This window comes from Oncorhynchus tshawytscha, linkage group LG33, assembly GCF_018296145.1.
Source record: "Oncorhynchus tshawytscha isolate Ot180627B linkage group LG33, Otsh_v2.0, whole genome shotgun sequence".
In the NCBI taxonomy this organism is placed as follows: domain Eukaryota; kingdom Metazoa; phylum Chordata; class Actinopteri; order Salmoniformes; family Salmonidae; genus Oncorhynchus; species Oncorhynchus tshawytscha.
The window spans coordinates 12,580,076-12,599,041 of record NC_056461.1 but is presented as its reverse complement, the minus strand read 5'-3'; the positions used below and the strand labels follow the sequence as shown (position 1 = coordinate 12,599,041).

The 18,966-nt window shown below is 46.7% G+C and overlaps 1 protein-coding gene across 2 annotated transcripts in view; it reads left to right on the top strand.

Annotated features, from left to right (window-relative positions):
- Window positions 1–710: 710 nt before the first annotated feature.
- LOC112214279 (potassium voltage-gated channel subfamily D member 2) overlaps window positions 711–18,966 on the top strand; it is a 50,368-nt gene continuing 32,112 nt past the window's right edge. Inside the window, exons 1-2 of one of the 2 annotated variants that reach the window (XM_024372924.2) lie at window positions 711–1,366; window positions 1,696–2,896. In XM_024372924.2, coding sequence (XP_024228692.1) covers window positions 1,785–2,896 — 1,112 coding nt within the window. In that variant the 5' untranslated portion in view covers window positions 711–1,366; window positions 1,696–1,784. Of the gene's footprint in view, window positions 1,367–1,695; window positions 2,897–18,966 lie in introns of those variants that run through there. The other variant, XM_042311698.1, reaches the window with a different exon arrangement.

Here is an 18,966-nt window from a genome sequence, read left to right as displayed (position 1 = left end):
TACTGCACCCCTGGAGCAAAGTATGGTTAAGTGCCTTGCTCAAGGGCACATCGCTAGGCTACATGCCGACCTTACAGATTCTCCTCGGGGTTTGAGTGTCTTCTCCAGGGATGAGTGCTGTCGGGTGGGGGTCAATGCTCACTGCGCTGGACAATGACATACATCTATCACGTTGATGACGTCTATAAAGTCTCCGACGACATCTGCTGAGAGCTGAGGGGAGAACAGATACCCCGACTGCGGTGCTCTCCACTCCGCCCTCGGCTCCGTGGGCTCCCCTCTCACCTAAAAACTGTCTCCATCTAGCGGTGCTCCGGCTGAGCATCAGTGACAGTGCCAAGAGAGAAGGAGGCTGGAACAACGGCCTGTGTATTAGCAACCACCGCAAATACACTTTCAGTCAAAGCTCATTTTATACACAAGGCTGCACACTACACTTGGCTGTTGCTTTGATGTGATACTACTCTGTCAGTACGGTTTGGTATAATTTCACACTGCCTCCGGGACTGACCGCCTGTACGGTGTCCGTTTCAGAAAGGTATTTGGTTAATGATGACACGGTCGTGCATAACGGGGTATCCGCAAGGCATCAAGGAGGAGCGCTCCATTTGATTACACAGAAGTTAAAGGATGCCCGGAGCACGTGACACGCCCCCAACGAACTGGGGAGAGGAACTTGGTTCTTCCGCGCAGCTGCACAACAGCGAGAGTGGCGGAGAGGAGAGAGGCAGCTGAGCCAACAACTTCCACACTCCCATTTGTTGCTCTCCTTAAACGATTCCGCGAATTCGGTTATTGATTCCCCTTCTCTCTCTAGTGGTTATTATATCATTATTCAACGGTTGCCTCCGCTGGTGACATTTTGAGCTGGAGCGGCAGCTTGTGGATATGGTGGTGGCACACTTGTGTATTTGTGTGTGTATGTGGTGAGCGCGTGTGTGTTAGTGTGTGTGTGTGTGTGTGTATGTGATTTTATGTCCTTTCGCGATTCAGCTGCGAACACAGAGCACAGTTGTCGGTGTGGTCTCGGCCCATACAGTCATTGGTCTCCGAAGAGGATCACAGTCGCGCTTTTCTTGAAAAACTCGAGCTCTAGGAAGGATAAAGACGCCGGAGGCGCGAGCTGATCTTCAAGGTGTTGTTTGGCAAGAGAAAGAGCTCGAGAATGTCCTTGTATGATTGGAGCCAAGTCTTTCCCGGTGTTTGGAGCACGGAATTACCCCCGTGTTGAACTTGTTGCTGGTTCGTTTCAACCACTTTTCCAAGGGGAGAATATTCTGCATACTTCTGTGTGCAGAGAGGATTGTTTTATATTAGAAAGAGAACGGAAATCTTTATTTTTCAAACCAGTCGCTTTTACGCAGAGGTGAGTGGGCTACATTATTAGTTTGTTGTATGTGCTTTCAATTTCCAGACTATTGCCGTTGAATCATGTATGTTATACTGCTAAATATTGGTTCGGCGGAGTCACTGATACTAGAACCATTGACTACTCGCTCTCACGATTTATATTCACTATCGACCAGTAGGGATATACGTGGGACATGTCTGTGCAATGCATTTAGATTTTATTATTTATTGAGTTTCAGAAGCAAACAGAATGAACAGCAAGTGGACGATATATTCATATCAGCCATGCATTATTTGTTACAGTGTAGCCATATGAGTAGGCTAATGCTTGGGTTGCCTTTCCAGATGTCCTCTCGCCGCGCTGTGGTTCTGTGATCGCCCACCGGAGAGTCGAGAGCTCTTCACCGAGACCGGGTCGCACACAGTGGGTCACCATGGCAGCGGGAGTGGCGGCGTGGTTACCATTCGCCCGGGCGGCTGCTATAGGATGGATGCCGGTAGCCAGTGCGCCCATGCCGACGCCTCCACCTGACAACCGGCGAAAACAGGACGGGCTCATCTTGCTCAATGTCAGCGGTCAGAAGTTCCAGACGTGGCGGAATACATTGGAGCGGTACCCGGACACTTTACTGGGCAGCACGGAGCGGGAATTCTTCTTCCACGAGGAGACAAACGAATACTTTTTCGACCGTGACCCGGATATTTTCAGACACATTCTGAACTTCTATCGTACCGGGAAGCTGCACTACCCGCGCCAGGAGTGCATCTCGGCCTACGATGAGGAGCTGGCCTTCTTTGGGATCATACCGGAGATCATAGGGGACTGCTGCTATGAAGAGTACAAGGACCGGCGGCGGGAGAACCAGGAGAGAATCCAGGATGACGAGGACAGCGAGAACCAGAACGATATGGTCCCGCCGGATATGACATTCCGAGAAACCATGTGGCGGGCCTTCGAGAACCCCCACACGAGCACCATGGCCCTGGTGTTTTATTATGTCACCGGCTTCTTCATTGCTGTTTCCGTGATGGCCAACGTGGTGGAGACGGTCCCGTGCGGGACTTTGCCAAATCGGGTCAAACAGGTCTCGTGCGGGGAGCGGTACGCCTTGGCATTTTTCTGTCTGGATACGGCCTGCGTCATGATCTTCACGGTGGAGTACCTGCTGCGTCTAATGGCGGCGCCCAGCCGCTGGAACTTCATCAAGAGCGTGATGAGTGTCATCGATGTGGTGGCCATTATGCCCTATTACATCGGCCTGGTCATGACGGACAACGAGGACGTCAGCGGGGCCTTCGTCACCCTGAGGGTCTTCCGGGTTTTCAGGATTTTCAAATTCTCCCGCCACTCTGCGGGGCTGCGCATCCTGGGCTACACGCTGAAGAGCTGCGCCTCGGAGCTGGGCTTCCTGCTCTTCTCCCTCACCATGGCCATCATCATCTTCGCCACTGTCATGTTCTACGCCGAGAAGGGCTCCTCAGCCAGCAAGTTCACCAGCATCCCGGCCGCCTTCTGGTACACCATCGTCACGATGACAACTCTGGGGTAGGTGCCGAACCAGTTTACCATACAGTGCAGATGTGTGATCAAATGCTCAGGGGTTATGTTTTCGACCCTAAATCAGCAGCATTGGTTTGCTGTTGTGCTCTCCTTTGCGTTCTCTCCATGCAGCTGCAGTGTGAATGGACAGTTGGGTAAATGTCTGAGGCCTGCCTAAATCCCCATTTACATGAAGCACCCTCAAGTGAACGGTTTAGGGCATTCACACAACATTCACATTCAAAGGCCTCAGAGGCATTTACCTTATTCACAGGCCAAACTGTAGGCCTATGATGTCATCATATCCTAAGCACTGCAGCAGATTCACACCTCTTCAACACTGTCAAATGAAGAGAGCTATACATAGAAAACATGGGAGGAGCAGAGAGAGATCAATGACAAGATTTAAAATTTAAATCAGAATATACTGCAATAGATTTCTCTCACACAGCATATCTCCCCCCCACAGTTGATTCAATTTAGCCATACTCAGTTTGAAAAGTGGCTACAGAGCTGCAGTCTAACCTGTGCAAGAGGCATATTATGTCACCGTGTTGATGTGTACACCCATTCATTAATATGAGTCCTCGGGCTACGGTTCATTGACGCGTTTGCCGCTTACTCCCACCTGCGCTGTGCAGAGTAGTAGCCTATTGTGCGCTCTCCATGGTGTTGAAAAAGAGAGTGGCGCGCTGTGGGGAAACAGAGCCGCAAGCATAGCAGTTGCATTGCGCTCTCCGCGGTGCTGAAGCGGAGCAGACACATGGCAGTGCAGTACTGTGCGCTCTCCATGGTGCTGAAACGAAGCGCTGCGCCTCTCTTCAGCATTGCGTGTTCTAGCATTTCTGTTACTTTCCTTGCCAACAGTTCACGGGTGTGAATCAGCCTCTAAAGTGGTAATCAAATGGAGCGCTAAAACCCACGTCTGATACTTTGATCACAGAGCGGTTGAAGTCCATTCGGCTCATGAACACAAACGTGGAGTGTCAGCGTCATAGTTAACATGATGGATTTCACAAGGCTCAATTACTCATAGGTCAAGAGATGATATTTCTCTATTTGATTGGTTTGTTTTGTTCATTATTGAGCCTACTGCCTGACAGTTTGTCTATATGAGTCTCTCAATTAATTTGATTGGAAGGCCTGTTGTGTTCTGATTACTTTATTCTGTAATTGCATGTGTAGTAGGGGAGGGATGGAGAGAAAATAGTGGCTGAGAGAAAGAGGGAGAGGAATAGATTGCCACACCTCATTGTGTGTAATTTGTGTAGTTGCATGTCCCCACTGTCAGATTGAATGATATCAATAACAAAATGCAATTACTGGTTCACACTCTCCACTGAGCTAATGGCTGACGCAGTAGGAGTGGCTTGTTCTTTCTGTGTGTGTGTGCGTGTCTTGGCCTTTCTGTTAATGATCTAGGCCTGAGACAAAGAAACTCAGTGAAGAAAAGCAACCTTCTCTCACTCCCACTCAAACACACGCACACACACACTAACCTCACTGAAACACAGCCAAGCTCCCATCCACAACCAGAAACCATTCTGTTGACTCATAATAGAAGCCTCACCTCTTTGTTTTGCCGATGTGTCAATCAGCTGGTTACTGTGTGTTGTGTGTTTCTGGCTGCAGTGCCAGTGTGTGTGCGGGTGATGGCAGTACCTGAGGCCAGTCTGTGTTTACTGTGCCCAGGGCTTGACAGGTGGTGACTACACAGCTGCATTAGCCTTTGTTTAAGAGTATGAACACACAGTCATCTGTTTCTATTCTGTTGCATCGGTCCAGTGCCTCACAAAAAGCCATTGGATGAATCAAGTGTATGATGGACCATATTATCTCAAATAAATACATGTCCAGTACTCATGTCTGTAAAAATCCCTACAATTCTCTCAAATGTGTGTGTCTGTGTGTGTGGGTGTGTGTGTGTGTGTGTGCTCGTACGTGCGTGCAAGGAGTGTTTTGTTAGATTGAGCAAGGACATAGCTCTTAAGCGGACGTAGGCTATCGTTCTTTAATGTCTCATTACCTTGCCAGGGGACCAGAGACAGGGATGGATCTGTGGCTGGGAACTGCAGGGAGCAGGGGAGGGGAGGGAGGTGTGCTCAGTGAAGCAGGTAAAAGAGAGTGGAGGGAGGGAAAGAGAAAAAAATAGAAAAAGAGAAGGATAAGGTCATAGGGAAATTTGGAGAAAGGGCAAAGAGAGAGGGAGTGAGATAAAGGTGGCAAGACAGAGAGAGAGAAAGAGAGAGAGACAGGGAGAGCGAGACAGAGAGACAGAGAGAGAGAGAGAGAGAGAGAGAGATAAGAAGGCATAGCAGAGAGCAGTATGAGTTTTCTCTCCGTGCTGTGTCTTTTATGAGCCCACTGCAGCACTCCACATTGCTCAATGCACCCATATACTCTAGCAGTATCACTGGCTGCACCAAATTCACCATTTTAAATTCGTGGTTCGAGCCCTTAATTCTGATTGGCTGACAGCCATGGTATATCAGACTGTATACCACTGGTATGACAAAACATTTATTTGTACTATTCTTATTACGTTATTAACCAGTTTATAATAGCAGTAAGGCACCTCAGGGGTTTGTGGTACATGGCCAATATACCATGGCTAAGGGCTGCATCCAGGCACTCCACGTTGCGTCGTGTGTAAGAACAGCCTTTTCCCGTGGTATATTGGCCATATACCACACCCCCTCTGGCCTTATTGCTTAAGTATACCTAAGCCTCTTACTGTTGCTAGCTCTCTCAAATCCCCAGCCTGTCTCTGACCTGCAGTATCATGTTGTATAACGTCTGGCTCCTGTGCTGCAGTTGCCCAGAGGTTCATATTGTACTGTGTACACTGCGTGTCCATGCTGTACCTAGGCAGACACGCAGCCAGAGACAAATCCAGTTGCGTGTCCACTGAATTACGGCCTAATTTCAGCCAATTCTCCTTCCAGCCTGTGATCCAGTTAGTACCGCCAGGAATCCCTCAGTTTGGCTATCCCCGGACCTGGAAGGGAGGCAGTGTATGTGTGTGTGTGTGTGTGTGTCTGTCTCTGCCTTTGTCCATGTGTATCAAAGATTGGGAGGTGAACAACTTGAATTAATCAATTAATCAAATGTTCTTAGACGACCAGCAAAGTGCAAAGTCAAATAATAACCACGGTGGTTCTAGAATGTGTAACACTTGAATAACTTGAATCAGTGTCACAGCTTAACCCCCTTGTCCTGCTTCTGCCCCCCTGGCCCCTCACGGTCCCACTAATTGACTCGTTTGTGGATTTAGTGAAATCGTCCGGGGCCAATTAAATCACTGCCATTCTAATTGGCTTATTCACTGTCAAACGGCATCCATTACTGAAGCAGCTGTCGCTACTGGAGATGCTGAGGAGAGAGGGAGAGAGAGGGAGAGAGAGGGAGAGAGAGAGAGAGAGAGGGAGAGAGAGAGAGAGAGAGGGAGAGAGAGAGAGATCAGCAAACTCCCTAAATGAGACACCTTTGTCCCTTTATCAAGGGCTCAACCCCCTGATCTGTGCAGTTCACTGCAAGGGATGCCTAGCCCTATGAGGATTTGCAGCTTCAATGGACAACCGTTTGTTACTTGCTGAAGGTGTTACACACATTGTATAGGTTGGCTATGCATGATGTTACTCAAGGCCATAGACTCATTTTAATAGGAGGTCATATAGAATACGATTTGTCTCTAGGGTCTAGTCAGGATTACAGCTCATAGGAACTCAGTAGTCACATGGGGAGGGTCAGGGGTTAGAGGTCAATTCTGTTGGGGTCACAGGAATCTCGTTAGTATGTCTGTAGCCTGGTAGGGACACTGCCTCAGGTTACATCCCTTACTTACTGATCCTAGATCTGTATGTCTCAAGCCCAATATGGAGCCGGACTCAGGTTGCACTCATTGCTGGCTGACATTGGATCAGTGTATGATGAATATGAAGATGAAAAATGTTAAAATTTCCCTTCAGTATACTGTAGGGCTGGTTGACTAATTACATTTCCCTTTAATATAGAGCTGGTGGACTCTAATGACATTTCCCTTTAATATAGTGCTGGTTGACTCTAATGGCATTTCCCTTTAATATAGGGCTGGTTGACTTTAGGCCTGGAGGGCTTCAGTGTCTGCTGGTTTTCATGATTGTTGTCTCTGAACGGCTGGTTGGTTGGTGACTGGTTTAGACCTGGGGAACAAGGTTACTGAGCTAGATTGAGAAAGCAAACCAGCAGGCGGTGTAAAAAAGACTCCAGATTAACCCATGCTAGATGTTGTCGGGGATGTGCGTGTTTCATCTAAGAAATCAGATGAATTAACTAAATGAGTGTTTTGAAAACATCCATCAGAAATGGTCAGATGCTATCAAAGTCACGTGACAGAGTAGATGCCTAATTATGTCACAGACGGTGGCCCAAATGTGCAGTTCTGCTCACCACGCGCCACACGCTCCCGTCATGTGACCAACCATGTCACAGCATGGGACTTTGACAATTAGAGGCTGAACAACGACAGGAGAGGCGACAGTTCATTTGACCACGTACCCGAACTGAGTGGACTCCAATTGGAAGATGAGGATGTTTTACTTTTGACTATTGTTGCAATGACATAATTATGGTAATGCTGTGTGGTAACGCTGGGACTGATGTTCCTGTGTCGTGTTGAATCATAATCTCATTCCTATATGGAGTCATACTCGCACAGACAACTTTCTTACTCTATCCATACCGTTGATACATGTTATATCATATGTCATATATCATATTATATTACATATCATATCATATATCAATGTGTAGAGGGTTCCCGGAGTGAGGGGTATTACAATTCGGTTCCTCACTACTTTGTTCTCCAGCTGTTTGTTTAAATAAAGATTTAAGGATTTGAAATTGGATTCCAGTGCAGCGTGTGCTCAGACATCTATCGATTTAAAAAACTGCAATTACTTTTGGGAAAGGTTTTTTTCTTTTCTGTAGTGTATAAAGACTGCTTGAGCTGCTTTTGTGTGAATGTGTTTAATGATCTGTCCATTCATCTAATAATGATTTCTACAGTACAACAACGGAATATAATTGAAATCGAAAAACAAATATTTGCTCCTTCCTCGGATCTGATAATAACGGCTTCTTCCATTCCTACTGGGGTTCTTGAAATATAAATGATTCACAATATTTGATTTCTTACCATTTTCTCATTTAAACAGTCGTTATTAGCACACGTGTGTGCATACGTTTGTCGTGTGTGTACTGTGTGTGTACAGTGCGTCAGTCATGTTTATGTCATTGTGTCTCCATTCTTGCTTGTGTGTGTGCGTGCGTGCGCGCGTGCGTGTGTGTGTGATGTTGAGATGTTCTGCTGTGTGCACAGTATCTATGTCAACATGCCTAACTGCTTGACTTCCTGTAACTACCTGGCATGTCGTGGCATAGTCCCCTGTCTATACAGGTGATACAGTCCACCTACCTACTACAGTGGAACACACTCTGATCCTCATCTCTGGATAAACAGAACTCTGGAGTTGTACATGTTTATTCATCGATGTATCTCTCTCTCTCTTCATCCCTCTTTCTGTATTTCTCTCCCCTTCTTTCCTTCTTTCTGTCTCTCCACCCTCCCTTTCCCGTCTCTCTCTCTCCCTCTTTTTCCTCTCTTCCTCCCTCCCCCTCTCTATTACTCCCTTTGTCTCCATCTCTCCCCCCCATGCTCCTCACCTCCCTCCCTCTCCCCCTCTCTCCATGTCCGCATCAGAAGGCTTTTAATATCCAGGAAGTGAATTAATTAACAGATCAAATCATACAGTACACTCAGATGTCAGGCACCAGTTACAGCGCGGCGGGCGGCAGAGAGGAACAGAGGGAGGAAGCAGATTTCAGGTGAGCAGGCCAACTGGGTTAAGAGGTGGTTGTGTTGTTACCACTGTCTTCTCTGATTGGCAGGTGTTTGGCATTCAGGGCCAGACAATAACCATGCTAGCATCACTTTGAAGTCTTAATTTAAGGTTAGTGTTAGGCATAAGGTTAGCAGTTTGGTTAAGGTTAGGGTTAAGGTTAGGGTTAGCAATTGTAGAAATGGGTGGGGTTTAGACACAATTCGGACTTTGTGGCGGTGTTAGTGATGACGATTATGTAGAGAGGTCCAGTCCAACGAGGCAATTTCAGAGCCCAGCAAGAAGGCGAATCGATCAAAGACAAGTGAGGGCTGTCTCTGATTCATATTTGAAATTGAGTTGGCAGCTACAATCGGTGTTAAAGGCATCGATTTCCTCTCATACCATCCACGCCTGTTGCAAATCACACCCATACAACAGCTTTAAGTGTTTAGTGTTCGCTGAACATTGAGTTTTGTTAGGTTTTGCACTTACATGAGTAATATGTAAACAAAAAAACCTGGTCATCATCAAGGACCCCACACACCCCAGCCAGGAGCTGTTCTCTCCCATACCGTCAGGCAGACGCTATCGAAGCACGAGGTCTGATACCAACAGGCTCAGAGACCGTTTCTCTCTATAAGCCATCAGACTGCTGAACACTTGAAGTGGACTGCACTAATTCTCCACACCTTAGCAGACATCTGCTGCTACCAGACTCTTATTATACTGCTACATGTATACAGTGGCCCCCCATCCGCCCCTTCTCCAATACACGTGTACATCATTGTACTATACATTTTGCCTTCCTCTATTATACCTTTTCTAAAATCTTTATCCCTTTTCTGTCATTTACTTTATGTTCGTATTCTTATCTTTGACATTTCTTATTGTTGTTGCGTTGTCGAGAAGGAACCTGCAAGTAAGCATTTCATTGGATGATGTACAACATGCGTATCCCGTACATACGACAAATGCAACTTGAAACTTGGTGTTCTTTACTCTACCTTTGGGGTGTCTTGCTCAGTGTCGTCCATCTCTCTACATCCCATCCCTCTCTCTCTTCTTTCTCTCTGTCTCTGGGTGGCTTATATATGCTATTAACAGTGGATGTGGATGGGCCTAATTGAATTAATTCGTTATGCTGCATGGGTTAGGATCTAACACACGCACTCATGCACGCACACACACACACACACACACACACACACACACACACACACACACACACACACACACACACACACACTCTTGTATAGCGCGGTTAAGTGATTATTTTAGATAGGATCTTTAATGAAGCCACCTAGAGACGCGCTGGAGTAGAAAGGATGGCTTCTCAACCCAGAGAGAGGAGGAGAGAACAGAAGAGAACATCGCTGAGGAAGGCTTCAACTGCAGGCTGCAGCCTTTACCGATGGAGCTTGGCCCGGGCTTTGGCGCTGTTGGACGGTTGGTCAGGTGGTATCATAATGGTGGTTCTGTATGATGAGGAAATAATCTCAATGACATAGTATCATAAATGGTAACGGCTAACATTATGCTGTTTTTTGGGAAGTGCGTAGAGAAACAAAGAGTTGGAGAAATAAAGAGTTGTTTTGGGAGAGAGAGAGATGGAGATTTCAGTGGCAGGGAGAGGGTGATTCACAGTTTGTTTTTGAGAAAGAGATTGACTGACAGATTGGCATATACAGTTTGGCACTACTTCCTGTATTGCGTTACATCCATAAACACAGCTAGCTTTGTTTGCTTCCCTGAAAAAGCTAGCTATTGACCTAGCGAACATCTTGAAACTGGTGTATTTTCACACACCTCTTGCATAAAAGCCTTTTATATCTGACGAAAACTACAACCTCTATTCTCCATACAGGATTACTTTCTGCTTGGATGATTTGCCTTTTCTCCTCGTCAGATATTATGAACGCAACAGGGAGACGAGGGGCAAGCTTTTTCAAGTTAAATCTCAACGGTGTTTTATTATTTGCGGTTTAACAACTTTGAGTGTACTGCCGTCCGCACAGGCGTTTGCAACTAGAACAAGACATTACTCAAGTTACAATAGAAATGCCAGGGGAAAAGGACTGCCCACTTCCATTGAAGCGACAGAAGTTCAAGGCCAACCGCGGTACTGTAGGCATTGATTGCAGAAAACAGGACCCCCCATTATAGTGAATGGGGAAATGGCAATATTTGTGGTCAATCTTCGTGTAAAAATAATTTTTTAAGACAATTAGGGTACCAATAATTGCTTCTAATACACCAGATGTATGTCCTTTAACCAATTATTTTGAAATTGCACAAAGAATAAGTTATAAAGATCATTTAGTTGCTAGTGATAGCCTACAGTACCTCGGTCTGCCTTGAACTCAAGTTACTCAATGAAGGGGGGCAGCACTGAGCTAGCCTGCAACGTCACGTTCTGGAGTAGCTCAAACTGCATATTAGACACCAGCTTAGCTGACTTCACTTGGCCTCGATGCGCTATTGAGTATTCACGTAGGAATGAACGTTGTCACTGGATCGATAGCTTTGTACACTCATATACAGTAATTGAGATAGGCACTATGTTGCATCCTAATACACTATGCTGTACAGTATGTTAATGAATTCCCCTAAACAGCCTTTCAACCAGTCACTTATCCAGGCCTCTTGTCTTCTTCCATTGATTATGTCTTAATATAAACAAGAGACGGTGACAGGTGGGCTCTGTGGCCCAGACACGCAGTAGGAGATGGACAGGAGACAGGCAGGGAGTCAATAGTCCTCCACTGAGCTGTGTTACTGTACAACCTTGTTTTCATTTGTGTATGGCTGGGATATCATGTGTTGGCTGTGTTGCTATGAGGAGAATGAGCCCTAGCTTATTCCTCTGTGCTTCAAGGTGCATTTAGAGCCAGGGCCTAACTGGACATTTTGCTGTTCTCAGAATGTCTGCTCAAATGGAGTGGAACGGGGGGTAGAACGCCTTGCAAATGGTGCATGTCAAGTGAAACACATACAGGCACTCACAAATACACAGAAATGTATGCGTCCACGTACATGTACACGCACACACACACACACACACACACACACACACACACACACACACACACAACAGGCACTATAAATGAAAGCACAAACCAGTGGAGAATGAAACGTGCTTGGGGTCAGAGATGCACCTTATTTTCTATTTTCTTTGTCCCTTTCTCTCTCTTCAGCTCTTTATCGTTCTCTCTTTCTCTCACTCTCGCTCAGTAGCGGTGCAAACTGGGTAGAATCACCAGGGAAGCCAAGCTAGGGGGGAAAAAAACATTTTACAACCTATGTGTTGTGATAATTGTTGTTTTCTCTATAACCTGTTACTTCATAGGCCTAAAGGCAGAGACAATAAGACACAGTGGAAGAATAAATTCAACCACACCTTTGTTTCATCACAAATCATCACAAAACCGGAGAGCAACCTCTGTCCGTTGAAGTCCACAAAGCACATTGCATGTAACAGACAGTTACATGACCTACAGCATGGTCAAGCAAGTTAACGTTTCCGACATTTTCCTACGACTTTAACAACTATTGATTTAGAACCACAGAGAGTTACTGCAAGTCGCAAAGACAACAGGAGCTGCCTCCACTATTCCAGCACCATTTCCAAAATGATTTAGTCCAATCAACGTAAGCTAAATATGATGTGGCTGTCCATGGTCCTGATTTCTCTCTCTCGCTGTGTGTGTGTGTGTGTGTGTGTGTGTGTGTGTGTGTGTGTGTGTGTGTGTGTGTGTGTGTGTGTGTGTGTGTGTGTGTTCGTGCAAGTAGAAAAACATGCCATCCTTCTCTCTTTCATGTTGCCTAAAGGGTCTATGACTCTGTCATACAGTACACACTTTTTCGTTTTTGTTATCCTAGGCTACCTGGCTAAAATGCTTGTTCGCTAGTCTAACTTCCTTTATCGGGCAATGATGAGCCAGCTAGTTAACGGTCTATGATTCTAGTTAACAGCCAGCTAGTTAACGGCCTTCTATATCTAGCTGCATATTGAACTTCCATCCTCTCAGGCCAGGGGCAGAAAAATGTATGAATTTATTGTTGGATTAGAATTGCCTTTATAATCATTGGCCAGTATGAAGAATTAAGTAAAACCACAAGTCCATATCCCTATTTCCATCCATGACTAATTTAGGAATGTGCCAATTTTAGCTAGCTAGCCACCGGAGGACAACAACATAACGAGATGCAACAATGCAAGTTGTTTCTGTCTTTTTGCTTTTGATGTGATGTGATTGGTGTGAAGCCAAATCCAAACTGGCTTCCCTTGACACTTTATTTTTAGTGCACCAGGACCATTCACAGTTGAGCTCACTCAGTTTAGCTGTTATTTGACACTTTTTTTAAAGGGAGGCCAAATGCTCGCTGTCTTCCCTTGCATTCAATGCTACGGGCGACAACAATGTCCTACTCTTTTTCAGCAGACAGCATCCTATAAGATGGTCTACAGATACAGAGACAGAGGGGTGCTGTTTTGCTCACACGTATGCTTTCTCCTGTGAGATACATTCAGCCTCTTCCGGATTGAAGAAACGTTATGAAACACAGAGAGACGAAAGACACATTATTTGGTATGTTTTTTTATTTGTTTACTGGTCAGTTTTGGGGGGAAATTTGGCTTCCCTTGGCATCCATGAATACACACCACAGTTCTTTCTCGATCATCAAGTTGTCTACCTCGAAGGTTGGCTCGTGCTCATACTCCTTCTGTTAGTAAACACAGTGCTCTCTCTTTTTTTTCATAAGCAATCATTGATCTGTTTATCGACAAGTCATACCAAAGACTCAGAGATGTCATTTTCCTCCATTGAAGGTTAACAGTACACCTGTGCTGGAAAGAGACTCGCTGCTCTGGCACAAAGACATGACTTTATGTGTGCCTGCTGGGCTTTGTTAGACTTCTACACTTAGCCAGACACGGGGGGGTGCTGAGCACAATAAACTACAGTCGAGAGGCAAGCTGAGGAGATGAAGAAAAAGGACAGTGAGAAAGAAGATAGGAAAGAAAGAAGGAGGGCCAGGAAGGCCTGTTTGTCTGCAGGGCCGCTGTTCACCTTGGATGTTCCGGCATTGGCGGTTTAATTGAATGTAAAGGGTTATTTTTGCCTGCTATCATCTCAAGATGGTTTTGATTGTCCTACAGCGTCTGTCTGTCTAGCTATCTCAGAGGGGCCCTCTGTCTCTGTCTGGCCCCCCGGCTCGGCTTGAAAGGCTCAGCAAGCGTTCTTGAGTGTTTCCCACTGAAAAATGCTGAAAAGCTTTGAACAAGGTGCTTGTTGAAATAATAACGTAAAAGATTTGGTGCGTTACCTTGTGCTGTGCTTTTCGATTCCAAGATGGCGTAGCAGTAAGTCGTCCTGTCTCGTCGTGTCCCTGTATATATCGTCTATTTTTCGTTTTTTACATATTTTTCTTCAAAAACATTTTGCTAAACCTAAGCTTCCAAATACTCCCCTGCAACCCGCCTCACCCAATGTAGCTATTTTTCCTAAAGTATTTATATTTACTTCGGAACCAGAACCCCTCAACTGAAGCTAGCCGGCTAACCACCAGCTATGCTAGCGGTCTTCAGCTAACCGGTCATCAGCTAAGCTAACCTTTAGCTCGGAAAGCTCTCGCCAGCTCGAACAACGCGACTCTAAAAAGAGCATAACGGACCTATTTATTTTTCCATCCCCGGACTCATCCCTGGATTCCCACCGCAAACGGAACATTTCAGCTGGATCTTCACAACTAGCTATCTAGCTAAACCGCAACCCCGGATGATTACTCCTGGCTAGCGCTTCCACCCACTTAGCGTGAAGCTAGCCCGGCCAGCGCACCTGTACCACCACCGTAGCATACTCCTGGGCTACAATACCCGGGCCCACGACCGGTCTATCGATGTCACCGCATGAAGAGGAATAAACAGACTCACCCCATCGCGACGTCCCCTAAAGGCCAACTCTCTAGCCCTCGCTATCTCCCTGCTTGCTAAACTCGGCCTGCTAACTGCTAGCTTGTCTAGCCCCGGTCCGCTAACTGCTACCTTGTTTAGCCCGGGCCTACGAACTGTTAGCTTGTTAGCACAGGCCTGCTAACTGCTAGCTTGTCTAGCCCGGGCCTACGAACTGTTAGCTTGTTAGCACAGGCCTGCTAACTGCTAGCTTGTCTAGCCCGGGCCTACGAACTGTTAGCTTGTTAGCACAGGCCTGCTAACCGTCTGAATCGCCACGTCCCAAACACTCACCGGACCCATATTTACTTTCTATCTCTTCTTGATTTTTAATCTGTTTATACCTTTCCGGAAACCTGCCTCACCCAATGTGATACGGAATCGCTATTATTTTTAATTTTTAGAACACACTCAAGAACCTCCAGAAGCTAACCAGCTAACTAGCTACAAGCTATTTAGTCATTGTTAACTTTTTTTTTTCCAACCTGGATAACACTCGCCAGTCCAGCTTCCCTGCCCCATCCACCGCTGCCCCCTGGACACTGATCTCTTGGCTACATAGCTGATGCACTCTGGACTGTCCATTAATCACGGTACTACATTCTGCTTGTTTATGTTTTATCTATCGGCCCCGTTGCCTAGTCAACGCCATTTTACCTGCTGTTGTTGTGCTAGCTGATTAGCTGTTGTCTCACCTACTGTTTAAGCTAGCTTTCCCAATTCAACACCTGTGATTACTGTATGCCTCGCTGTATGTCTCTCTCAAATGTCAATATGCCTTGTATACTGTTGCTCAGGTTAGTTATCATTGTTCTAGTTCACAATGGAGCCCCTAGTTCTACTCTTCATACCCCTGATAACTCCTTTGTCCCACCTCCCACACATGCGGTGACCTCACCCATTACAACCAGCATGTCCAGAGACACAACCTCTCTCATCATCACCCAGTGCCTGGGCTTACCCCCGCTGTACCCGCACCCCACCATACCCCTGTCTGCGCACTATGCCCTGAATATATTCTACCATGCCCAGAAACCTGCTCCTCTTATTCTCTGTCCCCAACGCTCTAGGCGACCAGTTTTGATAGCCTTTAGCCGCACCCTCATACTACTCCTTCTCTGTTCCGCGGGTGATGTGGAGGTAAACCCAGGCCCTGCATGTCCCCAGGCACCCTCATTTGTTGACTTCTGTGATCGAAAAAGCCTTGGTTTCATGCATGTCAACATCAGAAGCCTCCTCCCTAAGTTTGTTTTACTCACTGCTCTAGCACACTCTGCTAACCCTGATGTCCTTGCTGTGTCTGAATCCTGGCTCAGGAAGGCCACCAAAAATTCAGAGATTTCCATACCCAACTCACATCTTCCGTCAAGATAGAACTGCTAAAGGGGGAGGAGTTGCAGTCTACTGCAGAGATAGCCTGCAAAGTAATGTCATACTTTCCAGGTCCATACCCAAACAGTTCGAACTACTAATTTTGAAAATTACTCTCTCCAGAAATAAGTCTCTCACTGTTGCCGCCTGCTACCGACCCCCTCAGCTCCCAGCTGTGCCCTGGACACCATTTGTGAATTGATCGCCCCCATCTAGCCTCAGAGTTTGTTCTGTTAGGTGACCTAAACTGGGATATGCTTAACACCCCGCCAGTCCTACAATCTAAGCTAGATGCCCTCAATCTCACACAAATCATCAAGGAACCCACCAGGTACAACCCTAACTCTGTAAACAAGGGCACCCTCATAGACGTCATCCTGACCAACTGGCCCTCCAAATACACCTCCGCTGTCTTCAACCAGGATCTCAGCGATCACTGCCTCATTGCCTGTATCCGCTATGGAGCCGCAGTCAAACGACCACCCCTCATCACTGTCAAACGCTCCCTAAAACACTTCTGTGAGCAGGCCTTTCTAATCGACCTGGCCCGGGTATCCTGGAAGGACATTGACCTCATCCCGTCAGTTGAGGATGCCTGGTCATTCTTTAAAAGTAACTTCCTTACCATTTTAGATAAGCATGCTCCGTTCAAAAAATGCAGAACTAAGAACAGATACAGTCCTTGGTTCACCCCAGACCTGACTGCCCTCGACCAGCACAAAAACATCCTGTGGCGGACTGCAATAGCATCGAATAGTCCCCGGGATATGCAACTGTTCAGGGAAGTCCGGAACCAATACACGCAGTCAGTCAGGAAAGCTAAGGCCAGCTTCTTCAGGCAGAAGTTTGCATCCTGTAGCTCCAACTCCAAAAAGTTCTGAGACACTGTGAAGTCCATGGAGAACAAGAGCACCTCCTCCCAGCTGCCCACTGCACTGAGGCTAGGTAACATGGTCACCACCGATAAATCCATGATTATCGAAAACTTCAATAAGCATTTCTCAACGGCTGGCCATGCCTTCCGCCTGGCTACTCCAACCTCGGCCAACAGCTCTGCCCCCCCGGCAGCTCCTCGCCCAAGCCTCTCCAGGTTCTCCTTTACCCAAATCCAGATAGCAGATGTTCTGAAAGAGCTGCAAAACCTGGACCCGTACAAATCAGCTGGGCTTGACAATCTGGACCCCTATTTCTGAAACTTTCCGCCGCCATTGTCGCAACCCCTATTACCAGCCTGTTCAACCTCTCTTTCATATCGTCTGAGATCCCCAAGGATTGAAAGCTGCCGCAGTCATCCCCCTCTTCAAAGGGGAGACACTCTAGACCCAAACTGTTAGAGACCTATATCCATCCTGCCCTGCCTATCTAAGGTCTTCGAAAGCCAAGTCAACAAACAGGTCACTGACCATCTCGAATCCCACCGTACCTTCTCCGCTGTGCAATCTGGTTTCCGAGCCGGTCACGGGTGCACCTCAGCAACACTCAAGGTACTAAACGATATCATAACCGCCATCGATAAAAGACAGTACTGTGCAGCCGTCTTCATTGACCTTGCCAAGGCTTTCGACTCTGTCAATCACCATATTCTTATCGGCAGACTCAGTAGCCTCGGTTTTTCGGATGACTGCCTTGCCTGGTTCACCAATTACTTTGCAGACAGAGTTCAGTGTGTCAAATCGGAGGGCATGCTGTCCGGTCCTCTGGCAGTCTCTATGGGGGTGCCACAGGGTTCAATTCTCGGGCCGACTCTTTTCTCTGTATATATCAATGACGTTGCTCTTGCTGCGGGCGATTCCCTGATCCACCTCTACGCAGACGACACCATTCTATATACTTTCGGCCCGTCATTGGACACTGTGCTATCTAACCTCCAAACAAGCTTCAATGCCATACAACACTCCTTCCGTGGCCTCCAACTGCTCTTAAACGCTAGTAAAACCAAATGCATGCTTTTCAACTGATCGCTGCCTGCACCCGCATGCCCGACTAGCATCACCACCCTGGATGGTTCCGACCTTGAATATGTGGACATCTATAAGTACCTAGGTGTCTGGCTAGACTGCAAACTCTCCTTCCAGACTCATATCAAACATCTCCAATCGAAAATCAAATCAAGAGTCGGCTTTCTATTCCGCAACAAAGCCTCCTTCACTCACGCCGCCAAGCTTACCCTAGTAAAACTGACTATCCTTCCGATCCTCGACTTCGGCGATGTCATCTACAAAATGGCTTCCAACACTCTACTCAGCAAACTGGATGCAGTCTATCACAGTGCCATCCGTTTTGTCACTAAAGCACCTTATACCACCCACCACTGCGACCTGTATGCTCTGGTCGGCTGGCCCTCGTTACATATTCGTTGCCAGACCCACTGGCTCCAGGTCATCTACAAGTCCATGCTAGGTAAAGCTCCGCCTTATCTCAGTTCACTGGTCACGATGGCAACACCCATCTGTAGCACGCGCTCCAGCAGGTGTATCTCACTGATCATCCCTAAAGCCAACACCTCATTTGGCCGCCTTTCGTTCCAGTACTCTGCTGCCTGTGACTGGAACGAATTGCAAAAATCGCTGAAGTTGGAGACTTTTATCTCCCTCACCAACTTCAAACATCAGCTATCTGAGCAGCTAACCGATCGCTGCTGCTGTACATAGTCTATTGGTAAATAGCCCACCCATTTTCACCTACCTCATCCCCATACTGTTTTTATTTATTTACTTGCTCTTTTGCACACCAATATCTCTACCTGTACATGACCATCTGATCATTTATCACTCCAGTGTTAATCTGCAAAATTGTAATTATTCGCCTACCTCCTCATGCCTTTTGCACACATTGTATATAGACTCCCCCCTTTGTTTTCTACTGTGTTATTGACTTGTTAATTGTTTATT